Raw genomic sequence first — 23,725 nt, forward strand, 5'->3', positions numbered from 1 at the left:
TATTTCGTATACTAATTTATCTAGATAATTTGGGCTATGAGAACAGCTCAACTCATCTTTGCTACACTGAAATACAGGATTATTTACAGATGTGAAAGGAATCAAACTGAGAAGCAAGAAAGTATCAGAATGAATCACCCTCACAGTTAGTGAACAGTAAATGCCACCAGGTGTTTCATTTTTTTATGAATTATTTTAACTTGGAATTTTCATTATTTCCCATAAGGCTTGTTTTAACAAAAAAGGAATTCAAAATAGCATCCAAATGAAATTAAATTTGCTTTAATATAAACTTTATTTTAACTTCGTGGTTACAAAGAAAATGGGACTTAGTAAGCAGAGAAAGAAGGTTACTGAAGAATGATCCTTCCAACAGAAAGGACAAAGGATTTCTACTGCAGTTCTGTCCACTGAAACATGAAGTAAGGATAGTTTTCCTGATCTTTTTGTAATCATTTCTTTTCTTTTCTTTTCTTTTTTTTGTTCCCTAGTGTGTTTGAGATTAGCAATGATGCAAACCAAAACAAAACTCTTGAGTACATTTTCATTCCTAATCAAGTCTTTCCCCCCTCTTTTTGTAATGGCTAATTAATGGCTAACATCTAGTTTTATGTTTCTTTCTCAAGGAAATATACTCTTTTAGGGCCTCTCAGGAATGTGAAAGAGAATTCTTTGTTCTCTTTGAGTTTACACATGTGAAAGAGAATCCTTAAATCTCTTTGCCTTGTAGGAGCTAACACTTTGGTTAACAATAACTTAAGTACCCCTACTTATAACCTCACTAGATTGTGAAGACAGAATTAACTCTCCTTTGTTTACCTTTTGATTGAATCAACAAAAGCTTGAACTAGATGGAGGAGCCTGAAAACCACTTAGATAATTCACACTCTCATAACCTCAGTCAGCCAGGAATCTGTGAACCCCTTCCATGAGTATTCATTCCTCCATAAGGTGAGGACTGGTTCCCTCTGGGCAGTGCTAGACAATTTGGAAGCTATGATTGGACCTAGTGAAGAGGGGAAGAGACAAGAAGCCACTATAAAACGCAGTGAATTTCTGGGGCTAGGGAAGAGAGTTGACTCCAAGAAGGAAGTTGGCTTTGAGAAGGAGATGGACTTCAAAAGGGAAGTTAGCTTCAAGAAGGTCAGCTCAAAGAAAAAAGTCGGCCTCAGGAGTCACCTTCAGCTTGAATCATCATTTTGACTTGGCTCTTGGAGGGAACTTGGCTGGGAGTGGATAGCTGGCTTTCCCTTCCTGTCATCTGGAGAGAGTTTAATTCCTGTTGAAGGTCATCAAGCCCTGGCTGAATTGAGCACCACAGCAATATTTAGTTAGCTAGGCTAATGTCTTCTATATCTATTTGTATTTCTCTACTTTTACTCTTTTACCACTTTTGGAAATAAAAGCTATTAAAGGTCACTTCGACTTTGAGTAATAATACTTTGAATTGGCAACCACCATTATTATTTATAATTTTCATATATCCTAGTCAAACCAATAATGTTTAATCCTTACAGGATTCACTGACACATGCCCAATGTTTTCTTAGTGGAGGCAGCAAAACAATTATCAGGGAAATAACCAGCTGCAAAGAAGAATTTTTGGTCATTGATCACTGATATTTAATTATCAGTAACTCTTTTCTAAGGGCAGCTAGGTGTAACAATGGATAGTGTACTGGACCTGAAGTCAGGAAGACACTTCTTTCTGAGTTTGAATCCAATCTCAGAGTCACTAACCATATGACCCTGGTAAATCACTTCATCCTGTTTTCCTGTTAGTTTTCTCATCTGTAAAATGAGATGGAGAAGGAAGTGACAAATCATTCCAATATATTTGCCAAGAAAATGTCAAATGGAGTCACTAAAATTTGAACCCAATTGGAAAAAAAAAACCATAACAATTCAAAAAGTATGGGCAGAAGTGCTTAGTCATGAAATACAGGCATACTCTTTAGGACTTGGAGTGTTACAAGGGAGAGACACTACCGAAGAGAAACATGAAACAGTATAGGTTTTCACCAAACACAGAATATCTGTCATATGTGTTGATACTCACAATTAGAATTAAGGTATATTTTGGTTATCTTCTTCCTCTCAAACCTTTTTTTCTTTTGACTTCAGGAAAAAAACTCACATGACTTCTTCAAGAAATATATGTGGGGGCAGCTGAGTAGCTCAGTGGATTGAGAGTCAGGCCTAGAGATGGGAGTTCCTAGGTTCAGATCTTGTCTTGGACACAGCTTAGCTGTGTGACCCTAGGCAAGTCACTTAACCCTCATTGTCTAGCCCTTACCACTCTTCTGCCTTGGAGCCAATACACAATATTAACTCCAAGAAAGAAGAAAAGGGTTTTAAAAAAAAGGAAAAAGAAATATATGTGCTTCACTTGATAACTGTGTTTTTGTTTATTTTCACCATGGTAGTGACAAATGTTTTACTGAGTCACTGGGGGCAGTTCCCATAATGGCTTCCCCACACCCCATTATCAGGGGTGTCCTTCAAACAGCTGATTTATATTGGCTTTTACATTTTCTCCATCTTCTGTAAAGCTTTGGAGGGAATTTGTAATATGGAAGCTAAAAATACTCAGACTATCTGAAGCCACATTAAGAGAGGCCAATAAGGATCTAAGACTAGATAGGTAATTTTTTTTGTATCCTGGAACTCCATTCTAGGAGCATAGGGCCACAATCAGTAGGCAATGGGACACACAGTCGCTCAGGGTCACCCAGCTGGGAAGTGTCTGAGCCCGGACTTGAACCTAGGACCTTTCATCTCTAAGCCTGGCTCTCAATCCACTGAGCTAGCCCAGCTGCCCCTACTTTAGGTTGCAGTTTCTTTAGCAGATGTAGTTTTTACAGGGTGGGGTTGCTAGCCCCACGCCCAACCCTCCTCCTTTTTTCATCCTGGCTAGGGACCGTCCTTGGCCCAGGAGCGGTAAGGGTGGGCGATAGGGGTCAAGTGACTTGCCCAAGGTCACACAGCTGGAAGTGTCTGAGGCCGGACTTGAACCTAGGACCTCCAGTCTCTAGGCCTGGCTCTCAATCCACTGAGCCACTCAGCTGCCCCCTGTAATAGTCACACCATACTCTTCTCTTCTCGGGACACATCTGGGATTTTGTATTCAGATCCAATTTTAGCTGAAAAATGAATAATGTTGACAGTGCCCAGAGGAGTACAATATGGAAAGAGAATTAGTTTGATATCATTCTATAATGGCATCGGAAATAGCTAAGGGTGATCTTCAATCTCCAAAATATAAGACATGGGAAAGACATGATTGGTAACTTTCCCATTCTTGAGGACAATCTGTCATATGGAAGTAAAAGGAAATTCAGTCTTCTGAGATCAAAAGAACAAAATTAGCGGCAGTGGGTGGAAGTTGCCAAGAGGAAGAAATAGTTTTGATATGAGGACTAATTTCCTAAAAAAATAAAGCCTTACTAAATTACAGTAGGGTGTTTTGGGAGGTAGAGAGTTTCTCATCACAGGTTGATGACAAGCAAAAGCTAGATGATTACTTTCAGTCTGGGAATATCAGAGGTTTTTTGTTTCCTCAGATATTGTTTGATCTATATCAGTGATGGGCAAACTTTTTAAAGCGGGGGCCAAAGGAAAGGAAATGCTCATCTGTCAGTCTGTTTCTAAGGCAACTCTTTCAAAGTTTCATTGTATTGTATCCTACTCATTGTATTCATCAGATTAGGAATAATGTCAAGGGGCCAGATTTCAGGGTGCCGCATCTGGCCAGTTGGCCTTAGTTTGCCCATCACTGAGCTAGATAGTTGCTAAGGACCTTTCTAGCTCTTAAGTTTCTCTGATTCTTTTATAGAAATTCAACTCAGAAACAAATTTATTTCCTGAAATATTCATGACATTGGACAAAATTAATGCAGGAAGTTGTTTGCATTAAAAAAACAAAAACAAGAGGCAGAATCCAAGATATTCTGAACACTCTTCACTGGCTGAACAGTTTTTGTGTTACCTTAGATATTTCATAACATGATAAGACATTATATTTGTCTTTAATCTCTTGTGCCCAGGACAAACCAAATTCATGATGTCATTTTTAATGTGTCAAGGAGCCCTTGACAAGAATACTTGTTACTAAAATAAATAAGCCACTAGTTTGAGAATTGCAGTGTAAATATGGATCAGCCTACTTTATTTGTCAGTCATGGAGATTAGCAGGACATGTGATTTTGAAAAAAAAAATTCCAACTGAAGGAGAATACCTAACATTCTGGGAGTGTTTTATTTTCTTTGAGGATTTTATATGGCAGAGCATCTTTGAAACTTGGCTCAATCAATTTATTTGTCCTTTCCAGGGGGAGTCTTTCAGCACCATCAAGTTAAAGTAACTACTGATTATTCCTTCATTTCCCTTTTTTTGTTTCTATTTTCTTTTTTCTACAGGATGTTTTCACACCTGAGTGCAAATTTAAGGAATCTGTCTTCGAAAACTACTATGTTATCTATTCTTCCACACTTTACCGGCAGCAGGAATCAGGGAGAGCCTGGTTTCTGGGACTCAATAAAGAAGGTCAAATCATGAAAGGAAATAGAGTGAAAAAAACCAAACCTTCATCACACTTTGTCCCTAAACCCATTGAAGGTAAGTGAAGCCTCCATCTTTGTTTTCCTCCTGATGTTGTTGTTATTATCTTTGACTCTTCATTAAAACAAAAATTACTCTTTATTCCAGAGAGGGTTGCCACACCAAAGATCATCAAGCCAGTTATGGGAAACTATAAAATATTCTTTGTCTGTACACTGATTCTGCTATTTGCTACTTCTCTGTAGCACAGGATTTTACCTCTAAGTTTCTTCATCCCTAAAATGCAGTTGAACTAGATGACTTCTAAAAGTTACTTCCTGCTCTAAACTTACAAATTTATGATCTTTTGACCATGCCAATCATAGTTTGATTTGTTTTTTTCTATCCTATCTTCTATCAATAGGAAAGAACAGATTGTCATTTTGCATGGTCTTTAGAGGATTCTTGGATGATATAAATCATCACAAAATACAAAGGGAAGTAGGGAAGTAACAGATTTGGAAGTTTCTGATAATGCTATTCCATGGAACAACATTGATCTTTTTAAATTGGATTGTCTCCTTTTTCTATCAGGCAACATGATGTACTTAGTCAGTTCCCTATTCACTTTCAGACAAGAATCTTCCTATTCTTGTTAATGAAACTTACGACTTTCAGGGAACTAAAACATTCCCTAGAGATGTATTAATTTTCCTCTCACTCTTCAAGAAAAGAAGTGGAGCATGGCTGGTTTTGAAAAATTCTTATTTTTTCTAACTTCCATAAAAATGCCCTAGCTTATAAACCTAATTTCCCTTGGTCACTAAAAACCAGTTCTTGAATATCCTAGTTTATGCTTTGGTGTACATTTCTGCAAAAGTAATCATTCCAACCTGGTGACCTGGATTTTTCTTCATTCAAATTGCCTTCTGTTGTGTATGCAGACCAAATTAGTTTTGGCATCAGTTGCATTGTTTTATTTTTTCAGTATTTCTAATCCAAGCAAAGGATAGTAGGATCCTGAGATGTAGAGCTGGGAGGGATCTGATTGGATATCTAACCGGACACCTTCATTTAGGAGAGGAGAAAATTCAGACCCTAAGGGGGGAAAAGTGACCTCCTCAGACAGTAAGAAGTCAAAGAACAGAAAATTCTTTTCCAATTTCACCAATCCTCCGATCTGATTACAAAATTATACTCTCCGTTTGTCCACAAGCCATTGCCATAAGGTGTCAAGTATATGGAAGATTCAAAATTTGAATACAGTTGCTTTTGAGTCATCTTATTTTCAAGTTCTTTTCCCCTGGAACTGAAGTACCCAACCAGAGTCTCCATAGTCTAGGTATATAAGGCAGGATGTATTCCAGAGATAGGATAAAAATACTTGAAGCCTAATAGAAAAGTAAGAGCAAAGTTCACCTATGTAGATGATTATTAGGGGCAGCAGGGGCAGAATGAACAGACTTTTGAAGTTCTAGGCTTGAATACTAGCTCAGGAACTAAACTGGCTGTGTGATCATAGCAAGTCACCTAAGTTCTAAGGGCATCAGCTTCCTCATTTGTAAAATAGATACAGTAATATACTTATAATATAGGATTGTTGTGAGGACCTAATGATGTAATATCTGCAAAAATCTCTTGGACACTTACAAAGGGTTATGTAAATATGAGTTTGTTATTTGCTTTTTTTGAATACCAAGGAAAATTATGGTGAATGTATATATTTCCTCAATCTGGCAAGTCATTAAAGATACCTAAAGTTGCAGTGACCATATATTTTCTATATAAACATGTCTGCCTAAATGGAAGCAACATCCTAATTTTGCTATTTAATCCAATATAAGGCATATTGAGCTCAAAATTCTGTTGGACCATCAAAGTCCAGTGAAATCCAATGTAAGGGTTCAAAGGAAAACAAAACAAAAAAAGAAAGCAGATCTTGTCATCAAGGAAATCAGAGTGTGATGGTAGAAATATCAAATGGAGATAGATGAGACATCTAGAAAGAAGTAGAAGATAGATACATTATTTCAGAAGACATAGAGATGGTCATTGAAGCCACTAGAGAAGATGATACTGGCATTGGAGAGTGCATTTATTCAAGGACACAATATAAAGAAATAGTCATGTGGGGAGGAGGAAGAAATAATAGACTGCTCTTGAAGAGACAAACTAAATATATCAGTGATTCTTAAACCACAAGTCTGTGTTGTGAATTTTTTAAAATACATTTTGATTATTGCATTTCATTATTTTTGCCTTTGTAATCTTCTATATTTTATTTTATTCATTGAAAAAATATTTTGAGAAAATATCAATAGGCTTCACCAAAAAGGGTCTCTCCTTCCTTCTCTCCCTTCCTCCTTCCCTCCCTCCTACTCTATCTCTCTCTCCCTCCCTCCCTCCCCCTCTCTCTCTCTCTCTCTCTTTCACACACACACACACACACACACACACACACACACAGAAAAGTAGCTAGAAATCACATTCTTGACATTTAGTCCTAAAGTTCATTGCTTCTTGGAGCAATTGCCATGGTTCTCCCTTCGGGTGGAGAAAATGAGGAAATTTTCTGTGTTTTACAGTGCCAAAGCATCACCATGACTCAAATGACCTTGAAGGTATCCCTTCAGTATTTCACAGTGAATGGTCCAATAAGTCCCAAGAGGATGTAGAATTTTGGAAGCATATAACAGGCTAATTGATTTAAAATTGCATAAAACATTTTTAAAGGTTCAAGATTTAGACTTTTCTTCCTAAAGAAAAGTAAAACATGAGAAGCGGTTCATAATATATTTGATGTCTTGTGTAAATTGCAAAGTTCAGTCATTCTGGAGTTCCTTTTGGGATTTTTGAGAGTAGTAAGGTGATATTAAGATATAAACTATTATTTTGCTTTTGCTTTGAACTTAGAATTTGATAAATTTAGGAAGCTGTTGTAAGATTCATTTGTGAATTTATAAACCTCAAATCCTCTAATATATTGAGTACATGGAGATTTAAAATTCAATGAATGAGCTTTTCTTATAGCCTATGCTTTCTCCTTATCCTTTTGCTGAACATCTTTTTTTTCTTCCTTTGAGTGTGTTTTACTTGCCATTTCATTTATACCTTGCTAGACATTATGCCAATAAATACCTTGTATACAATACTCACCAACTAAGAGAGAATTGGAGAGGGAAAAAACCTCATATCATCATCATCATCATCATCTCCTGCTCCTCCTCTTTTTCTCTTCCTCCTCCTTCTTTTTTCTTCCTTCTTTCTGTTTCCCCTTAGACTTTACTTTAAAAGCTATTCTCCACCTTCAGTCTTTCGAATAATATAAACTAGCCAGAAAGTACAGACAATGTGAGAATAGAAATATCAGACTTTTAGAAGACAAAGTGAATTGCTGGAGAGATGGATACATTTTTATGGAATTTTAGTCTTTCTTCTTTATTATAAGGAAAGGAAAGTACTACATTATTTTTTGGAAGAAAAGTGAGATATCATCAGTAAGGGGAAAAATATAGCTAGAAAAACACTTTGAGTGGCAAGGCAATTAAAATGCCAGAGAAAGCATCCTGGCTTTGTTTTTATATTGTCAACCTACAGATCCAACCCTAAAATTCCTTATCTTACCAGACATACTGTATATTCCATGGGAGTAAAGGTGACCCCGGTTTGGGGGGAATTTTTCTTTCTTACCTCCAGTTAATAGTACATCTCTCTTAATTGGTGGGGATGGTATATGAAGAATTTAGTTGCAAAATGCTTAACAAAGAATCTATCAGCATTTAAGAATGAAATAGCAGAGAAATATAGCTAAACCAAGAGTTGTTTGCATACTTAATTTTACCACTTAGGAATAGGTGTATTGAACAAAAGAGCAGAGACAAGGTCTGGAATAAAAGATCAAATTAGTATAAGGAGCATTACATTCATTGTAGTATTGGGAGAGAGTGGGGGTGAAGGCAAGACTATATCCCCCTTCCTAAAAGAAAGCCACTTGAAAATATTCTGTTCTTCATAAAAAACAAATGAACTTACCTCAAAGCTTGCAAATATATGATTACGGTACTTTACTCCAGGAAGAGAGTTTAATTATTCAATCTTTCATTAAACTGATCATTATTAATAATAATTATGATAACCATAATATAATACACGTAATATAACTTGTATGTATCCAAGCCTTCTGCTCACAAGGGGATCAGTGGCCAGTAGTCTAAGGAATTTTTAGGGTTTTGCTATTACAGTGTGTAGGGTTTGGGATTTCATTGCTATAGGGCTCAGTGATGGGCAAACTATGGCCTGCGGGCCAGATGTGGCCACATGAAATGTTCTATCCCACTCCACGACATTATTCCTAATCTGATGACTACAATGAGTAGGATACAATACAATGAAACTTTGAAAGAGTTGCCTTAGAAACAGACTGCCAGATGAGCATTTCCTTTCCTTTGGCCCCCTCTTTAAAAAGATTACCCTTCACTGCTAGGGAATTTTTGAGTGAAGAAACTCCCTCTGGTTTACTTCGATCCATGATAGCTGTGCACAGGTACTAGAGAAGATGCTTATATATATATATCTGTAGGAGTTGAATCCTGTCTAACATATAGGCAGCCCACACACACACTGAGCTTAATACGGATTTACCAATCCATGACAAATTACTAAGATAAAAGGTATATGATAGAATAATAGAATTATATTTATTTCTGAATGATAGAACCAAGTGGTTAAGAGCTAACTTGGTAATCAGAATGATAATAGAGGTCCCCTTCTTGCTTCTAACCCACTGACCTAGTGACAAGTCTCTTCATTTTTTAGCCTTCAGGCAATTCTAAGATTCTTATATCTTAGATAACTATGATATGTGTTAGTGTAAGTTTTTTTCCCACACTAAGAAATGTTAAAACATGTCTAACCATGAGTCTGTACCAAAAAAAATCCTAAAAACATAATACACAATTATTACTGAAAATAGGATGGAAACAGAGTCTGTTTGTCATGTAAAGTACCTCACAGCTTAATCCTGCATTTCCCTATTAAGTTTTGGATCATATTCAACAAATGAAAGTATGTACTACTAAGTGGAGAGGAAAAAAAACAATCATTTCTCCAAGCCTGAGTCACCCCAATCTGCATGAAGTTTATATGCTGTCTGGAGAGAAACAGTTTGGAAATTGTTCCTATAGATGCTCACTATTTGTTCCATCATACTCTCTTTTGTGCATACAGATATATTGTCTCCTCCTTTAGCATCTGATCCAGGAGGACAGGAATGATTTTTTTACCTGTTTTCTTTTTTTGTTTATTTGTTTTATTTTAATTCCCAGGACTTAGCACAGTGCCTGGTTTATAATAAGAACCTAATAAATGCTTAGTGATTCACCTCTAGGCCAGCTTTCATATAAGCTCTATTGCTATAGTTAAGTCAGGTTGCATGCTACTGCTCTAATGCCTCCTTACTAAGATCTATGCCTTTTTCTTACATATTTATTCAAGAGAGAGATGAAATATTTTATCTAATGCATAAGAAAAGGGATAGGCCATTTCATTTCCAACAAGCTGCCGGTTTTGCCTCAATTGGGCCCTATACCATTTGTAGAAAGCAAACTGTCCCTTCATTACAATCTACATGACTTGTTGAAGCAAAATTGAAAATCAAGACTTGGGGAAGTACTGAACAAATCAGTCCATGACCCATTAAGCTTCCAATTTTCCTGAGAACTATTGTCTTGGATAGATTCCAGAAATGAAGAGATGAAGTTAATCAACTCCCTCCCTACCAACTTCCCCCAACAATAGATCAAGATAGTATCATTTACTATCTTCATAATGTCCAGGTAGGTTTAGACTTCTAAAAATGAAGGGTAGGGGTATGATAGCTGTTTCCAATTTTTTGAGAGACTATTATTTAATACAGAAAGTAGAATTGTGCAACCCAGTCTTAGAGGACAGAACTAACATCATTGGGTAGAAGTTGTAGTCATATTTTGGCTCAGAGTATGAAGCATTTTTCTAATGTTGCTTCTTCCACTGAGATTCGGAATCTGTAAAAATGTCTGAATGAATGAATATACAAATAAATGAAGCTAACTTAGTACGGAGTATTGAAAAATATTAGTGAACTTTTAAACTATTAAAGTTTATAAGTACATTCAAACTTTTGGGTAACTCAGTATTTATCACTCAATGAATGTCTAAAATTTCCATGAGTACACTTGTCCTTAAATATACATACACACATATGTACATAGATACAGTATATATATATATATATGTGTGTGTGTGTGTGTATGTGTGTATATATATATATATATATACATATATATCAGCTCAAAAACATTTGTTAAGCTTTTTTCCAATCATTTCCAATATAATTGATCATTTGTATATTAAAATTTGATATCCTCAACTTGAATTTTACTTGCAAGTATTCAAATCAAGTCAGTTTCTTTATACTCTCATTTAGTCTTTATCCATTCCCAATTATTATTCAAATAATCCTTGAATATTTCTTCAAATTCTGCTTTAAAGGACTATTTCCTTCATATGATCTTATAAAAGCTATATTCATACACCAGAAAATTGGTTTAATGGTATCATCACACAGCAAGTTACTGTCTACACAGCATTGATTTATAAAGTATTCAAAGTAACCAGGTTAGTCTGACTTCATGATCTTGACCTTTAGCATTTTACTAACTAAAAGGAAAGAAAAGATCTATGGAAAGCCCTCTTCAGGACTCACAATAAGAGAACAGAAGAATTCACTCAATACATGAATGAATACATTTGCATTATGGTAGACAACCACAAATCATGGTCACTCTGCTTAAAGAAGGGTTAGGGTGATGATGATACAGATAGGAATTGGGAAAGGACATAATCTGAATGAAAAAAGAAGAATTATTGGATTTTCAAATTCAGATCTATAAGGAGATAAAGTAATTAGAAGTAAAGAAAAACTTTCAGCTTATCTTTTACCAAAGCAAGAAGGCTTCTCTGAAAGAAGTAAGGTTTCACAAGCACTTTAACCTGATGTATAGTGAGTTTTTTAGGGCTGGAAAAATGGATTGAGCTCTAAAGTTCTATACTGGGGAAAGTTCTTGAGATCTTGTTTTTCAAAAGCCCAGATTTCTAGAACTTAAAGGAATAAATAATTCTTAGAAAGAAAAATGTAGACATCTAAAAAACAAAAATAATTGCCAAGCAACTCTGTTCTTGTTTGAAGTATAGAAATGTCCCTAGACTTAAACATACTATTGCACACACATATTACTCACTCTCCCTTTTATCAGCACCTTTCTGAGCCCATTACTACTAGTTAATTATTATGTACAAGAATTTTCCAACTTCAAGTGTATGTACCATGCAATAATGAAATGAATCAGAGTGTCTATAAGTCAGGTCAAACTAGACAGATGTCTTTGCTAATGCTGAGTTTGTGGAGGCTGACATTTTCAATGTCAAAGTTCTCCCAAGTATAGCCTTGAAGTTAAGAACATTATCTCTGACTCATGTTTCCTGACAGGTTAATGATCACCCGACCACCAACCTTCCACCCCTACATCCTGTGTTTAGCAATCATGATATGGTAATTAAAGAATCTCTTTAGACAGATCAATGGACTTTATATTTGAGATTATTGCCATCTGCATTCAACCCTAACCTCTACTTATACCCCATCACACCCCAGGAATCTTCCAAAACAATAAAAAGGATGAAGACTCTTTGCTCTGCCCTCTCACTGCATTGTTATTCCTGCAAATAATAGTTGCTATTACAACTCCCCCAAATTCAAACTGGTGACCTCCCTCACTACCATTAGACCCAGCTGCTGAATATCCTCGTTCAAGGAAAACCACCAATTTTTATGCCCTTCTCTTCCATTTTTCTCCTCTTTCCAGTCATTCTCCAGTCAGTCCATGTTGGTGATACTGAACTGATATTCTGAATTTCCCAGAGAAAGACATCCAAATTTCAAAGACTTTAGATTTCTGAAACTTTGAGAATTAAAATATTCCCTGACCCAGGACGTCTTGTAGAAGCAAATGGTGGCAGTGGAGAGAATGGGGGAAATTGAAGATGAGTGAAGATGTCAAAAGTGAAATGGAATAATTAGAGGAGCAAAGCTAAAAGCAAGGATACATGCTGCACCATGCTGTGTGCTAAGTGTATATGCTAGGAATACATGAGATAGAAATACCTTAAAGAAGTAGATTTCCCTTTTCTAACCTATCCACTAATCTGCTAAGTCTTGCTGATTCTTCCTACAAAAATATATATAAATACAAATTGTATGTATGTGACATATATGTGTCTCCTTTTATCCCCTAATATCACAAGCACCTTAGTTCAGGACATCATCACTTTTACCTAAATTATTCAATAGCATCCTAATTGATGTATCTGTCTCACATCTTTCATCTCACCAGTTCGTTCTTTGAACAGCTACCAAAGTGACCTTCTTTAAGTGCAGATTTGACTATCTCTCTTTCACTTTCTTTGTCTCTCTCTCTCTCTCTGTCTCTCTCTTTCTGTCTCTCTCTGTCTCTGTCTCTGTGTGCATGTGTGTGTCTCTCTCTCTCTCTCTGACACATACAAAGACACACACACACACACATACTCTAAACTTCACTGGATCTCTCTCTCTCCATGAAGAAATACAAACCATTTTGACTGGCATTTAATTTCCTTCACAATCTAATGGCAATTTACCTTTTCAGTCTTAGTTCACATTATCCATTTTTATGAACTTCAAATTATATAAGTTCTGACCTCATTGCTTCTTCTCATATGTCATAATCCCCTATACTCACATTTTTGCCAAGAAATGTCATCTTTGGTGCATGAAATGCATATTCTCCTCACTGCCATCTAGAGGAATCCATAGTTTTCTTCAAAATTGAGCTCCACAATCATCTATTACACTGTTATTCCTGATAACCCCAAACTGTTAGTTGTGGTATACCTCAAAATTGCCAGGTCTATTTTGAAATTCTTAATTTTTCCATGTGTGAATACATGTTATTTCTCTCAAAAAAGATTTGGTTACAACTCACAACAGTAATTCTTTATTAGTCTGTGATCTTGGGAAAGTTATTTCTTCTCTCAATATTTTCATTTGTAAAATGAATAGTGTGGATCATATGATTTCTAAGGGATCTTCTCCTATTACATGAAGCAGGTAGTATAAATAGACACCTGAAGGGAAATCATAAACAAAGAAGTTTAGTCAATAATGAACATCGTGGCCAGTGGAAACACTTAGTAAATACAAAGAGTCTGACATGACAAGTGAGTCAATAATTCCATTCCCTTATCTCCCTTCCTCTTCCCTTTCTTTTTTGCACGAGGGTAGTATTTTTTTTTTATTTACTGCTCTTATCATTCAGAGGAGTTGCTTTCCTGACTCCTGAATTTTTAGTGTCAAAGAGAAGCCTTTCTTGGGAACGTTTCTCATATATTCTTGCTTATCTTTCTTTCTCACAAGTCTATCTTCTGATAGATTTCCAAAAGAAGACCGCAGATCACTTTGTTCTTCAACTCCTAACTATATTAGAAATTCATGGGACTTCTGCCCAAACTTATTGGAGAATATCGTTTTGAAAACCCATGGCTTGTTAACTACCAAGTAGAGACTTTCCAGAACCCATCCCTTCAAATTTCGTAACACCATTTAATGCTTCCTATGATAATATTAATTAAAGCAAAAAACTATTGAACTCTCCAACTCCTTTATGCCCTCAGGTACTGAATCAAAAGTCTCTAAGGTTTCCTTATCAATAGCAGTCTAGTCTTCTGCACCTTAGCATAGATTATGCATAGCCTGAAAATATTGATTTATTTTTATAACCTTTAAATGATTGGTAATTTTTTTGACTTCTGCAATAAAATGTCAGATTCTTTGTAGTCATCTGGAAATTTAATCTCTGAAGGCCTCTAGCCAGATTGGCTATAGAGGTGAGAGCCATGACTGAGTCACTTATATTCCTAATCAGCAACAAATTTAGGGTTTAATGGGAGAATGAATCATTTTGGGAGTGAAAGGGCTTCGTTGTGGAGGGAGGCTTTGATTAAAGTTAAGAGCTTAGTCCAAACTGACTGCTTCATCCATGATTTATTAAGTACTTCATATATGCAAATATTATCCTTAATCTGGGAGTCAGGGAAAAAAAGAGAGTGTGTCCTCAAAAAATGTGTAGTCTTTTCAAAGAATCATAGAATTTGAGAGTCATAATATAAGGCAAAGGCCTTGTAGTATAACACTTAGTAGAAAAAAAGGAATAATTGGGAGCAGAATATAGTGGGGCAGTGGGAGCAGAGGAAGATTCCTAAAGTGAGGTGGGAATATCTAAAATAGCTATTTAATTTTTTTCCTTACAACTTTGGCCTCATTTCACATCCATCAACATAAACTTAAGAATATATATTTATTCAGTGTACATTAAAATACATCTGTGTAGAAGATTTAGCTAAAATGAAATGATTTCATATTTGTCAATCAATTTATCTTCATTCAAGAGTTGATCCAACTGAAGTCATTATTTCCCTAACCAGGTAGTTCCTAAATTTCCTAAAACAATTCATTAATGAAGTACATATCAAACCAGGGAATGACTCTTACAATGTGTACACTATTCTGCCCAAGAAGTACCCCATTATTCTTCCCATTAGACCAAAGCCATTTTCTGAACTTTCCTCTAGGACTATTTTTTTTTTAGTTCCTTGGAGGTTGACTTCCTTCTACTGCTGTTTTTCATTTATAATTGTGTAGTTATTCATAATAAACATTGACTAAACATTTATGCCTTCATAGCACTGTCTATACAAAGAAATTAAAAATAACCCTTAAATGAAAGGAACTCATATTTCTTGGGTGAAGGAACCCATTAATATTAGTACTTGTATATGATAATTTTAGAAAAGAGAAGCATTGCCAGCTAGTGTATCAGGAAAGAATTCCTGGAGAAAAATGGCACTACTCCTGAATTTTGAAAGAACAATGGAATTTTAAGAAATGGATGAGAAAATCATATACAGTTATTACTCAGGCAGAGCAGTTAGGCCTAGGCCAAGGAGTAGCATATGCTGATTTTGAAGCCAGGAACTAGGATAGCTGAATCCTCTGCTCTATCCTTCTCATGAAGTGAATTCTTTTGTGCAACTCTTCATGGTTATAAGACCCAGACTCTGAATTGATCATACTAACAAAGTTAATAAGGACATCCTTTTTTTAACAACACACAATAGCTTTCAAGTCACTTTACAATGCATGTGCTTAAGTGAACTTTTAAAGTTCTTTCTGAAAAAGCAAGATCAAGAAATGAGCAGACACCTTCCTATCCAAGGTGACAGTGTTGGAGGCTCAATCCTGACATTTTTCTTTTCTTTTAAATGTTCTCAAAAGATTCTGAGAAGAACAACAGCCTAAGAATATTTTAAAGCCTATTTTGAATTTTAATATCTTTCATCATTGCCATCTTTAGCATCATCTTTTTAATGAACCTTGAACAGTGCTATGTGTTTTATCCTAGGACATAGAATAGTTGAATTTTCCTTTAGAAATTTCAAGAAAATTCATTTTGAGTGAAAATAAAAGTTCACTCTGGGGGAAAAAATCAGCTTTTGTTTGCTGGTGATGAAAGAGTTAATAGATGATACAACGACATTTTAAGAGATATTTTCTTCATTGGAAAATGTCTTTCTGTGGCTCTATAACCCTAATGTGAATAACAGTCTAGATACTTGGTGACTGGAGCACCACATCAACAACAGATAAATGATAACTTTTGTGCTTATTATCTCAGTTTTCTTTGGAGCTTCATGTTTGGTTGAATTAACTCATTCATTCATTAGCTTATTATTTAATTCACCAAGTACTTATTAAGTACCTACTTGTGATATTGTCAAAGATTTAGATCTACAAGGGACCTGAGTGGTCACCCAGGCCCACACTCTTTACATGAAATAACTTTATGGCTATCTTGTTTTTTACATTGCCTCTATTTCCCCCTTAACTACATATTCCTTATCCTAGGGTTCTAGCCCTTATAACAGAGATTTTTGGTTTTTAAGAGGATAAAAATATGAGTAGCATGCTAGAAGCTAAGAGAGTAGAGTAAGAGACCCTTAGTTTGCCCAAATCTTCCAAATACACAAAAATAGAAAATAAAGTGCCTCAAAACAAAATATAACAGGAGGGACTGATCTAACTGGGAGAAGAAGGGAGAGTAGCCTACGGAATGTGTAATGTAGGGAACTGGCAAATGGCAGGATAGCCAAAATCAGGGAAACTGACAGCAAGGGGAGAAGAATCTACCTAGGCAAAACAGTTCCAGGCCTCCCCACAAGAAACCAGACATGCCATCCCATAAAAGAACACAGCGTGGGACCCAGAGACACTAAATTTACCACAAAACTTAGAGAAGGCCACACCGTAAGCTTGAAACACTGTTTCCTCTAACCCAGGAGCTGAGTAGAACTTTAACAGATCAACAAGGTAATAAAAATTATAATAATAACTAGAAAAAATGAGGCAAAAGAAAAAAAGAAAATAACCTTGAAAAGTTGTATGAGTGACTCAGAATATGACATATGTGAAGGCCCACAGGAAAGTGAGAAAGGATATCATCTTAGAAGAACTCTAAGAGCAGTTAAAAATTGAATAATAAAATAAATGTTAAAAAGACTCAACAATTTGGAAACTAGAATGAGCCAAATGGAAATGGAGCCAAATGGAGACAAAAAAAGATGGAAACAACTTCCTAAATTCTAGAATGTGCAAAATGGTCTAATATTGATATTGTTTCACTGCCTATAGTACCTTTTCTCATGATATAATTTCCTCTCTTATCTCTTTTGGTTAGATCAAATTTTTTCTTTTGCTTTCTGTGAGATCATGATTGCTACTACCACATTTTTTAAAATTTGACTGAGGCACAATAGATGTTACTCTAGCATCTTACTTTTATTCTATGTAATAGAATAAATGTAGTAATAAAATTTGGGAAACTATATTACAAGAAACCATCAGAGGAAATTACCTAGATATCCTCCAAGAACAGGGGAAAAGAGAAATTGAAAGAATCCACTGATCACCTGAAAGAGATCCTGAAATAAAATATCCTAGAAATACTATAGCAAAATAAAAATAAAAAACAAAACTCTCAGAAAAAGGAAAAAAAATACTACAAGCAACCAGAAGGAAATTATTAACCAATTGTGGAGCCACATTTGGGAATAAGACCTAGCAGCTTCTACATTAAAAGACTGGAAAGCTTGAATATGGTATTCTGAAAGGCAAAGAATTTAGAGCTATAACCATAATTAAAATTCCCCAGTAAAACTGAGCATAATCCTGCAGTTGAAAAAAAGGATATTTAATGAAATAGAGCATTTCTAGACATTCCTGTCAAAACAAAAAAACAAAACAGCAACAACAATAAACAGAGCTGAAAAGAAAACTTGATGACCAAATTTGACACTAAAGAGAAGCAGAAAGGTAAACAGAAAAAAAAATTAAGGGTTTCAACAAGATTGAATTAAGAACATTCATACCTGGGATTATAATAATTAAAATACTTAAGATGTCTGTGATACTTGAGATACTTAAAGTACTTAAGGTACTTAATAACTTTGTTACCATCAGGGAAGTAAGGAGTATACATAGAAAGGAGGAAGGGAGAATAAGATGGGTTGATATAAAAAAATCAAAGGTCAAGAAAGAGAAATACACAGAGAAAAGAAGAAAAAGAACAATAAAATTGGGTAAATTGTCTTACTTGAAGAGGCACCTAAGAGTCAATACAGTTGAGACAATGGGGAGTGGTGGGCAATGCTTGATTTTTACTCTCATTGGAATTAGCTCAGATTGAGAATAACATCTACAATCAGCCAGGTAGAGAAACTTACCTTACCCTGAAGGGAAAAAATAAAGAAAAGGAATAAAAGAATACCTGCCCTTTGATCCAGACATAGAATTGCTGGGTTTGTACCCCAAAAGATAATAAAATAATAGAAAGACAAGAATAAAGCCTGAGTAAAGAGCAGTTTTTCTCAACCATGTTCATGGGAGAAGAGAACAAGAGGGTGGGGTTACAGAAACCTTATATCCAAAATGTAAGGATGTGATATAAGGACAAAATTCTAATTACACAGGCATCTCAAATTCAAAATGAAGCACATCTCAATCAGATTTGATTTTGTTTTCTCCAAATCCCAGACTCCTTCTGAACATCACAATGTTTTGTCAAGAGTCCCAGCATCCTTAAAGTCACTCAAATTTCCAAGCTTATAGTCATTTTCAGTAATAACTCTCTTATCTCATATAGCTAATTGGTTAGCAAATCTTACTTTTTTCTTCCTTAGAAATATCTCACATTGATCCCTTTCTCTCTACTCTCATGGCCATCTATATATTCATCTCTAGCCAATACTTATGGTTTTTAATTGTTTACCATTGTGAAGATGGGATTAACTCTCCCCTGCCCATTTTTAGATTTAATCACAAGAAGCATATACACCCCACTTATCCTTAAGTATGTGGAGGTCTGTGACCTATGTGTGCTATAGTGAGTGACAAATCAGAATCAATTGACTGCCCCCTGGACAGTCCTAAGCAAAGTTTTATTTGTAATTGGTACACGTAAAGTGGGAGGAAGACACAGGAAGTGACTAAAGGAATGATCTTTAAAAGTGGCCAGAACTTCCTGTGATGCTTTTTTTTTCTCACCCTGAACTGGACCCTTGAGGAGACCTAGTTGAGGACCTTGAACTACTCTCTATTTCTTTTTAGAACTACCATGTGGGTGAGTGAAAAAGACTGATTCCCTTCCTTGGGTTTTTCCTGGAGGTACTAGCCTCCAGAGGGGCCCCTCATCTGGAGGAGGCCTCTTGGCTAAAAACCTTGTTAATTGACCTTTAGGCCCTCTGGTTAGGGCTACTCGATCCCTGCCAGAGTAAACTAGGGCTTGAGCACATAATCTAGCTTGTTAAGCTAAATCTCTTACTCTGCCCTCTTCTCATTTCTCTACTTTTACTCTTTCCCTCTATTTTATAAATAAATTGCAAAAAAATAATTTTGAATTAATTTACTCTTGCTAACCACACTCTGATAAATTTAGTACAACCCTTTTAAATTTTAACCCCTTACATTCTGCCCCTTCCACCTTGCTTTGATTCTCTCCCCTCTTTATTCTATCCTCTAAATGGTTGCCAGAATAATTTTTCTAAAATAAAAGCAACAACACAAACAAAACAGTAACATTTCTGATCTGACATTTGCTTACTCAGTAAATTCTAGTGTCTTTCTATTTTTTTCTAGGATCAAATATAAACTCCTCTGGCATTTCCTAGCAGACTCCTTTCTATTGTATCACTAGCTAGAAAGCTATTTCACGTACTGGCTTTAACTTATCTTTAAGCATCATCTCCCTTCCTCATTCTATGGCTCAGACCACCGGGACTTCTTATCCTTCATTTAGGAAATGTATCTCTCATCACAGTCACAGGCTGTTCCTCAGACCAAGAAAGCACTCTTTACTCATCAGTAACTCTTCTATTCCCATGGTTCTTTCATACCTCACCTTGAATATGACATTCTCCTCGAAAATTTTCATAATCTTCCAGCTTCCCTCCCCAAATACTTTTAATTTCTCTTAAATGTATTTTGTGTTTTCCTATGTTTGTACAAGCTGTTTGTTCTAGTTAAAAAAAACTCTTTGAGAGCAAGGAATCTCTCATTTTTGTTTTTCTATTCCCTGGGCCTAGCTCAGATGGTGCTGAAGAAAAGATAGTTGATTAGAAGTTGCTAATCATTGTCATTCAAATTTTCAGATTGATTATTATCTCCCCTGTTACTTGAGATAACACTTACAGAAATTACATTGGGCTCCCCTTGTCTATTTATTTACTTATTCTTGTTCTGGTTCATTCCGTGTCAATAGTGTGTAACTTTCCTATTGACAAGGACTGTTTTATGTCCTCAATGCTATCACAATCCGTATGGCATATTTAGGCACTTAATAATTGCCTCTTTAGTGACTGAATTACCATTTACATTGAATCTCTTCACATTCTTACTCAATAGTAGCTCAATAACAATCAACCAATTATAAATAAATGACATTTGGGGGAAAGTAGATCATTACAAATATCAGAACAAGATACATTGTTGGAGCAGAATACTGCGGTAAACAGGCAAGGTATAGGACAAGGAACTCACAAAGTCAGGTGGAATTTGACCCACTAGTTGGCAGCAATCGGTTACTTCCAAAAAGCCAGAAATATGAAGGAGAATTTCACATATGCAGAAATGTCAGAATCAAGTTTGAAGTTAGCATGTTCTTTATGCTGGGCTACTTAGGCAAAGTAAACACAGTATATCAGGGCAAAATCTGGCCAGTATAATATTTGAAGAATGGGGAATTCTTGTTGTTTTTTTTTAAATTTAGTTAAATCCTCCCTTTTATGTTAGTCTATAACCACTCCTCTCTCCTGCTCTCCTACCTTCTTATGCCTTCATGTGATAATTTTGGTTAAATGAAGCTCCCTGCCTGTATGCATGCTTGTTCTTCACTGGACTGTGAGGTCTATATGTACATCCTCTGGGTAAAATATATATGCCTTTCACTTTTGTGGTCCATTTTGAAGTCCTTACATTGGGAGAGTAGAGTTCAAGATTTAGCTCAAGGTGATTATTATTATTTTTGTCTGTTCTGTTACTCACTAATTCATCCCCCAAATGTACATTATGTAAAAATTCTGATATATTATATTAGAAAAAAGGACTGAGTGAAAAAGATGAATGCTAAACTGATAACCCTAGAAATGTGATAGTTCTGATTTCTATGCCAATCTCCAGAACATTGGTCTGCGCCTAATGTTTCTGATCTCGACAAAGAATTGAAAGCTATTCAAGTACTTGCGCTGCCCTATATGAACTACTGGTACCCAGACTGTCAAGCCTCACAGGGTATTGTAAGACAAGCTTGGAGATCCTTCTCTGTAGAGAGCAGCACAAGTGGGGAATGGTGTCATTTTTAAAAATTTATTTATTTAGAATATTTTTACATGGTTTTATGATTAATGATCTTTCCTACCTCTTTTCCTTTCCCCCTCTCAGAGTTGACAAGCAATTCCACTGGATTATACATGTATTACTGTTTGAAAATTACTTCTATATTATTCATATTTGCAATAGAGTGATCTTTTAAAGCCAAAACTCCAATCATATCCCCATCAAACCACATGATCAATCATATGTTTTTCTTCTGCCTTTCTCTTCTCACAGTTCTTTCTCAGAATGTGTGTGGATAGCGTTCTTTCTCTTAAGTCCCTCAGAAATGTCCAGGGTCACTGCATTGCTACTAGTAGAAAAGTCAGTCACATTTGATTGTGCCACAATGTTTCAGTTTTTGTGTAGAATGTTCTCCTGGTTCTGCTCATTTCACTATACATCAATTCATGGAGGTCTTTCCAGTTCATATAGAAATCCTCCAGTTCACTGTTACTTTCAGCACAATAGTTTTCCATTACCATCCTATATCACAATTTATTCAGCCATTCCCCAATCAATAGACACCCCTTCATTTCTCAAGTTTTTTCCACTATAAAAAGCATGGCTGCAAATATTTTTGTACAAGTTTTTTTCCCCTTATTATATCTTTGGGGTTCAAACCCTACAGTGGTATGGCTAGCTCAAAGGGCAGGCATTCTTTTAAAGCCCTTTGGGCATAATTCCCAATTGTCTTCCAGAATGGTTGGATCAATTTACAATTCCACCAGTAATGTATTAGCGTCCCAATTTTACCACATCTCCTCCAACATTTATTATTTTTCTTTGCTGCCATATTGACCAATCTGTTTGGTGTGAGGTGGTACCTCAGAGTTGCTTTTATTCGCATTTCTCAAATCAAGAAGGATTTAGAACACTTTTTCATGTGACTATTTATAGTTTTGACTTATTCATCTGAAAACTGCTTGTTCAAATCCCTTGACCATTTGTCAACTGGGGAATGGCTTGATTTTTTGCAAATATGACTTAGTTCTTTATATATATGAGAAATTAAACATTTGTCAGGGTGGTTTGTTATTTTTCCCCCAGTTTCTTTCTTTCCTCCTAATTTTGGTTGCATTAGCTTTTTTTATACAAATATTTTTAATATAATATGATCAAAATAATTTATTTTACATTTTGCAATGTTCTCTGTGTCTTGCTTGGTCTTACATTCCTTCCTTTCTAACAGATCTGACAGGCATACTATTCTATGTTCACCTAATTTATTTATTATTTTACTCTTTATATTTAAGTCATTTACACATTTTGAATTTATCTTGGTATATGGCATGAAATACTGATCTAAACCTGATTTTTCCAATACTGTTTTGTAATTTTCCCAATAGTTTTTGTCAAATAGTGCTTTCTTGTTCAAAAAGTTGGGATCTTTGGTCACTTACCCCTAGTGTATTCCATTGATCTACCCTTCTTTCTCTTAGTCAGTGCCATATTGTTTTGATGACCATTGTTTTATAGTACAGTTTAAGATCTGGTATAGGTAGGCCACCATCCTTCACATTTTTTTCATTATTTCCCTTGATATTCTTGATCTTTTCTTCTTCCAGATGAACTTTGTTATAATTTTCTTCTAATTCTATAAAAAAGTTTCTTGGTAGTTTGATAGGCTTTCACTGAATAAGTAAATTAATTTGGGTAGGATTGTCATTTTTATTATAGTATCCTGTCCTATCCATGAGCAACTAATGTTGTTTTTTTCCAATTATTTAGATCTAGTTTTAATTTGAAAAGTGCTTTGTATTTGTGTTTATATACTTCCTGTGTTTGTCTTGGCAGATAGATTCCTACATATTTTATATTGTAGAGTATTTTAAATTGAATTTCTCTTTCTAACTCTTGCTGCTGAGATGTGTTGGAAATTTATAGAAAGGCTGATGATTTCTATGGGTTTATCTTGTACTCTGAAACTTTGCTAAAGTCATTAATTATTTTCACTAGCCTTTTAGTTTATTATCTAGGATTCTTTAAGTATATCATCATATCATCTGCAAAGAGAGTTTCCTCATTGGTGTCATTCTTAGTAACATTGAAGCCCTAGGTATGATTACTTATCACCAGTAGGCTTAACAGCTAGAAAGAACAGCAAGGCAGTAGTGGTATGGTCCTAGATATAAA

At 35.4% G+C, this 23,725-nt stretch overlaps 1 protein-coding gene across 2 annotated transcripts in view; it reads left to right on the forward strand.

Annotated features, from left to right (window-relative positions):
- The window catches only part of FGF12 (fibroblast growth factor 12), a 366,369-nt gene that overhangs the window by 341,844 nt on the left and 800 nt on the right, over nucleotides 1-23,725 (forward strand). For both annotated transcript variants that reach the window (XM_044670883.1, XM_044670882.1), the window contains exon 4: nucleotides 4,419-4,617. In XM_044670883.1, the coding sequence (XP_044526818.1) occupies nucleotides 4,419-4,617 (199 nt within the window). The remainder of the gene's footprint in view (nucleotides 1-4,418; nucleotides 4,618-23,725) is intronic.

The sequence above is a fragment of the Gracilinanus agilis genome, chromosome 3, assembly GCF_016433145.1.
Source record: "Gracilinanus agilis isolate LMUSP501 chromosome 3, AgileGrace, whole genome shotgun sequence".
Classification (NCBI taxonomy): Eukaryota; Metazoa; Chordata; class Mammalia; order Didelphimorphia; family Didelphidae; genus Gracilinanus; species Gracilinanus agilis.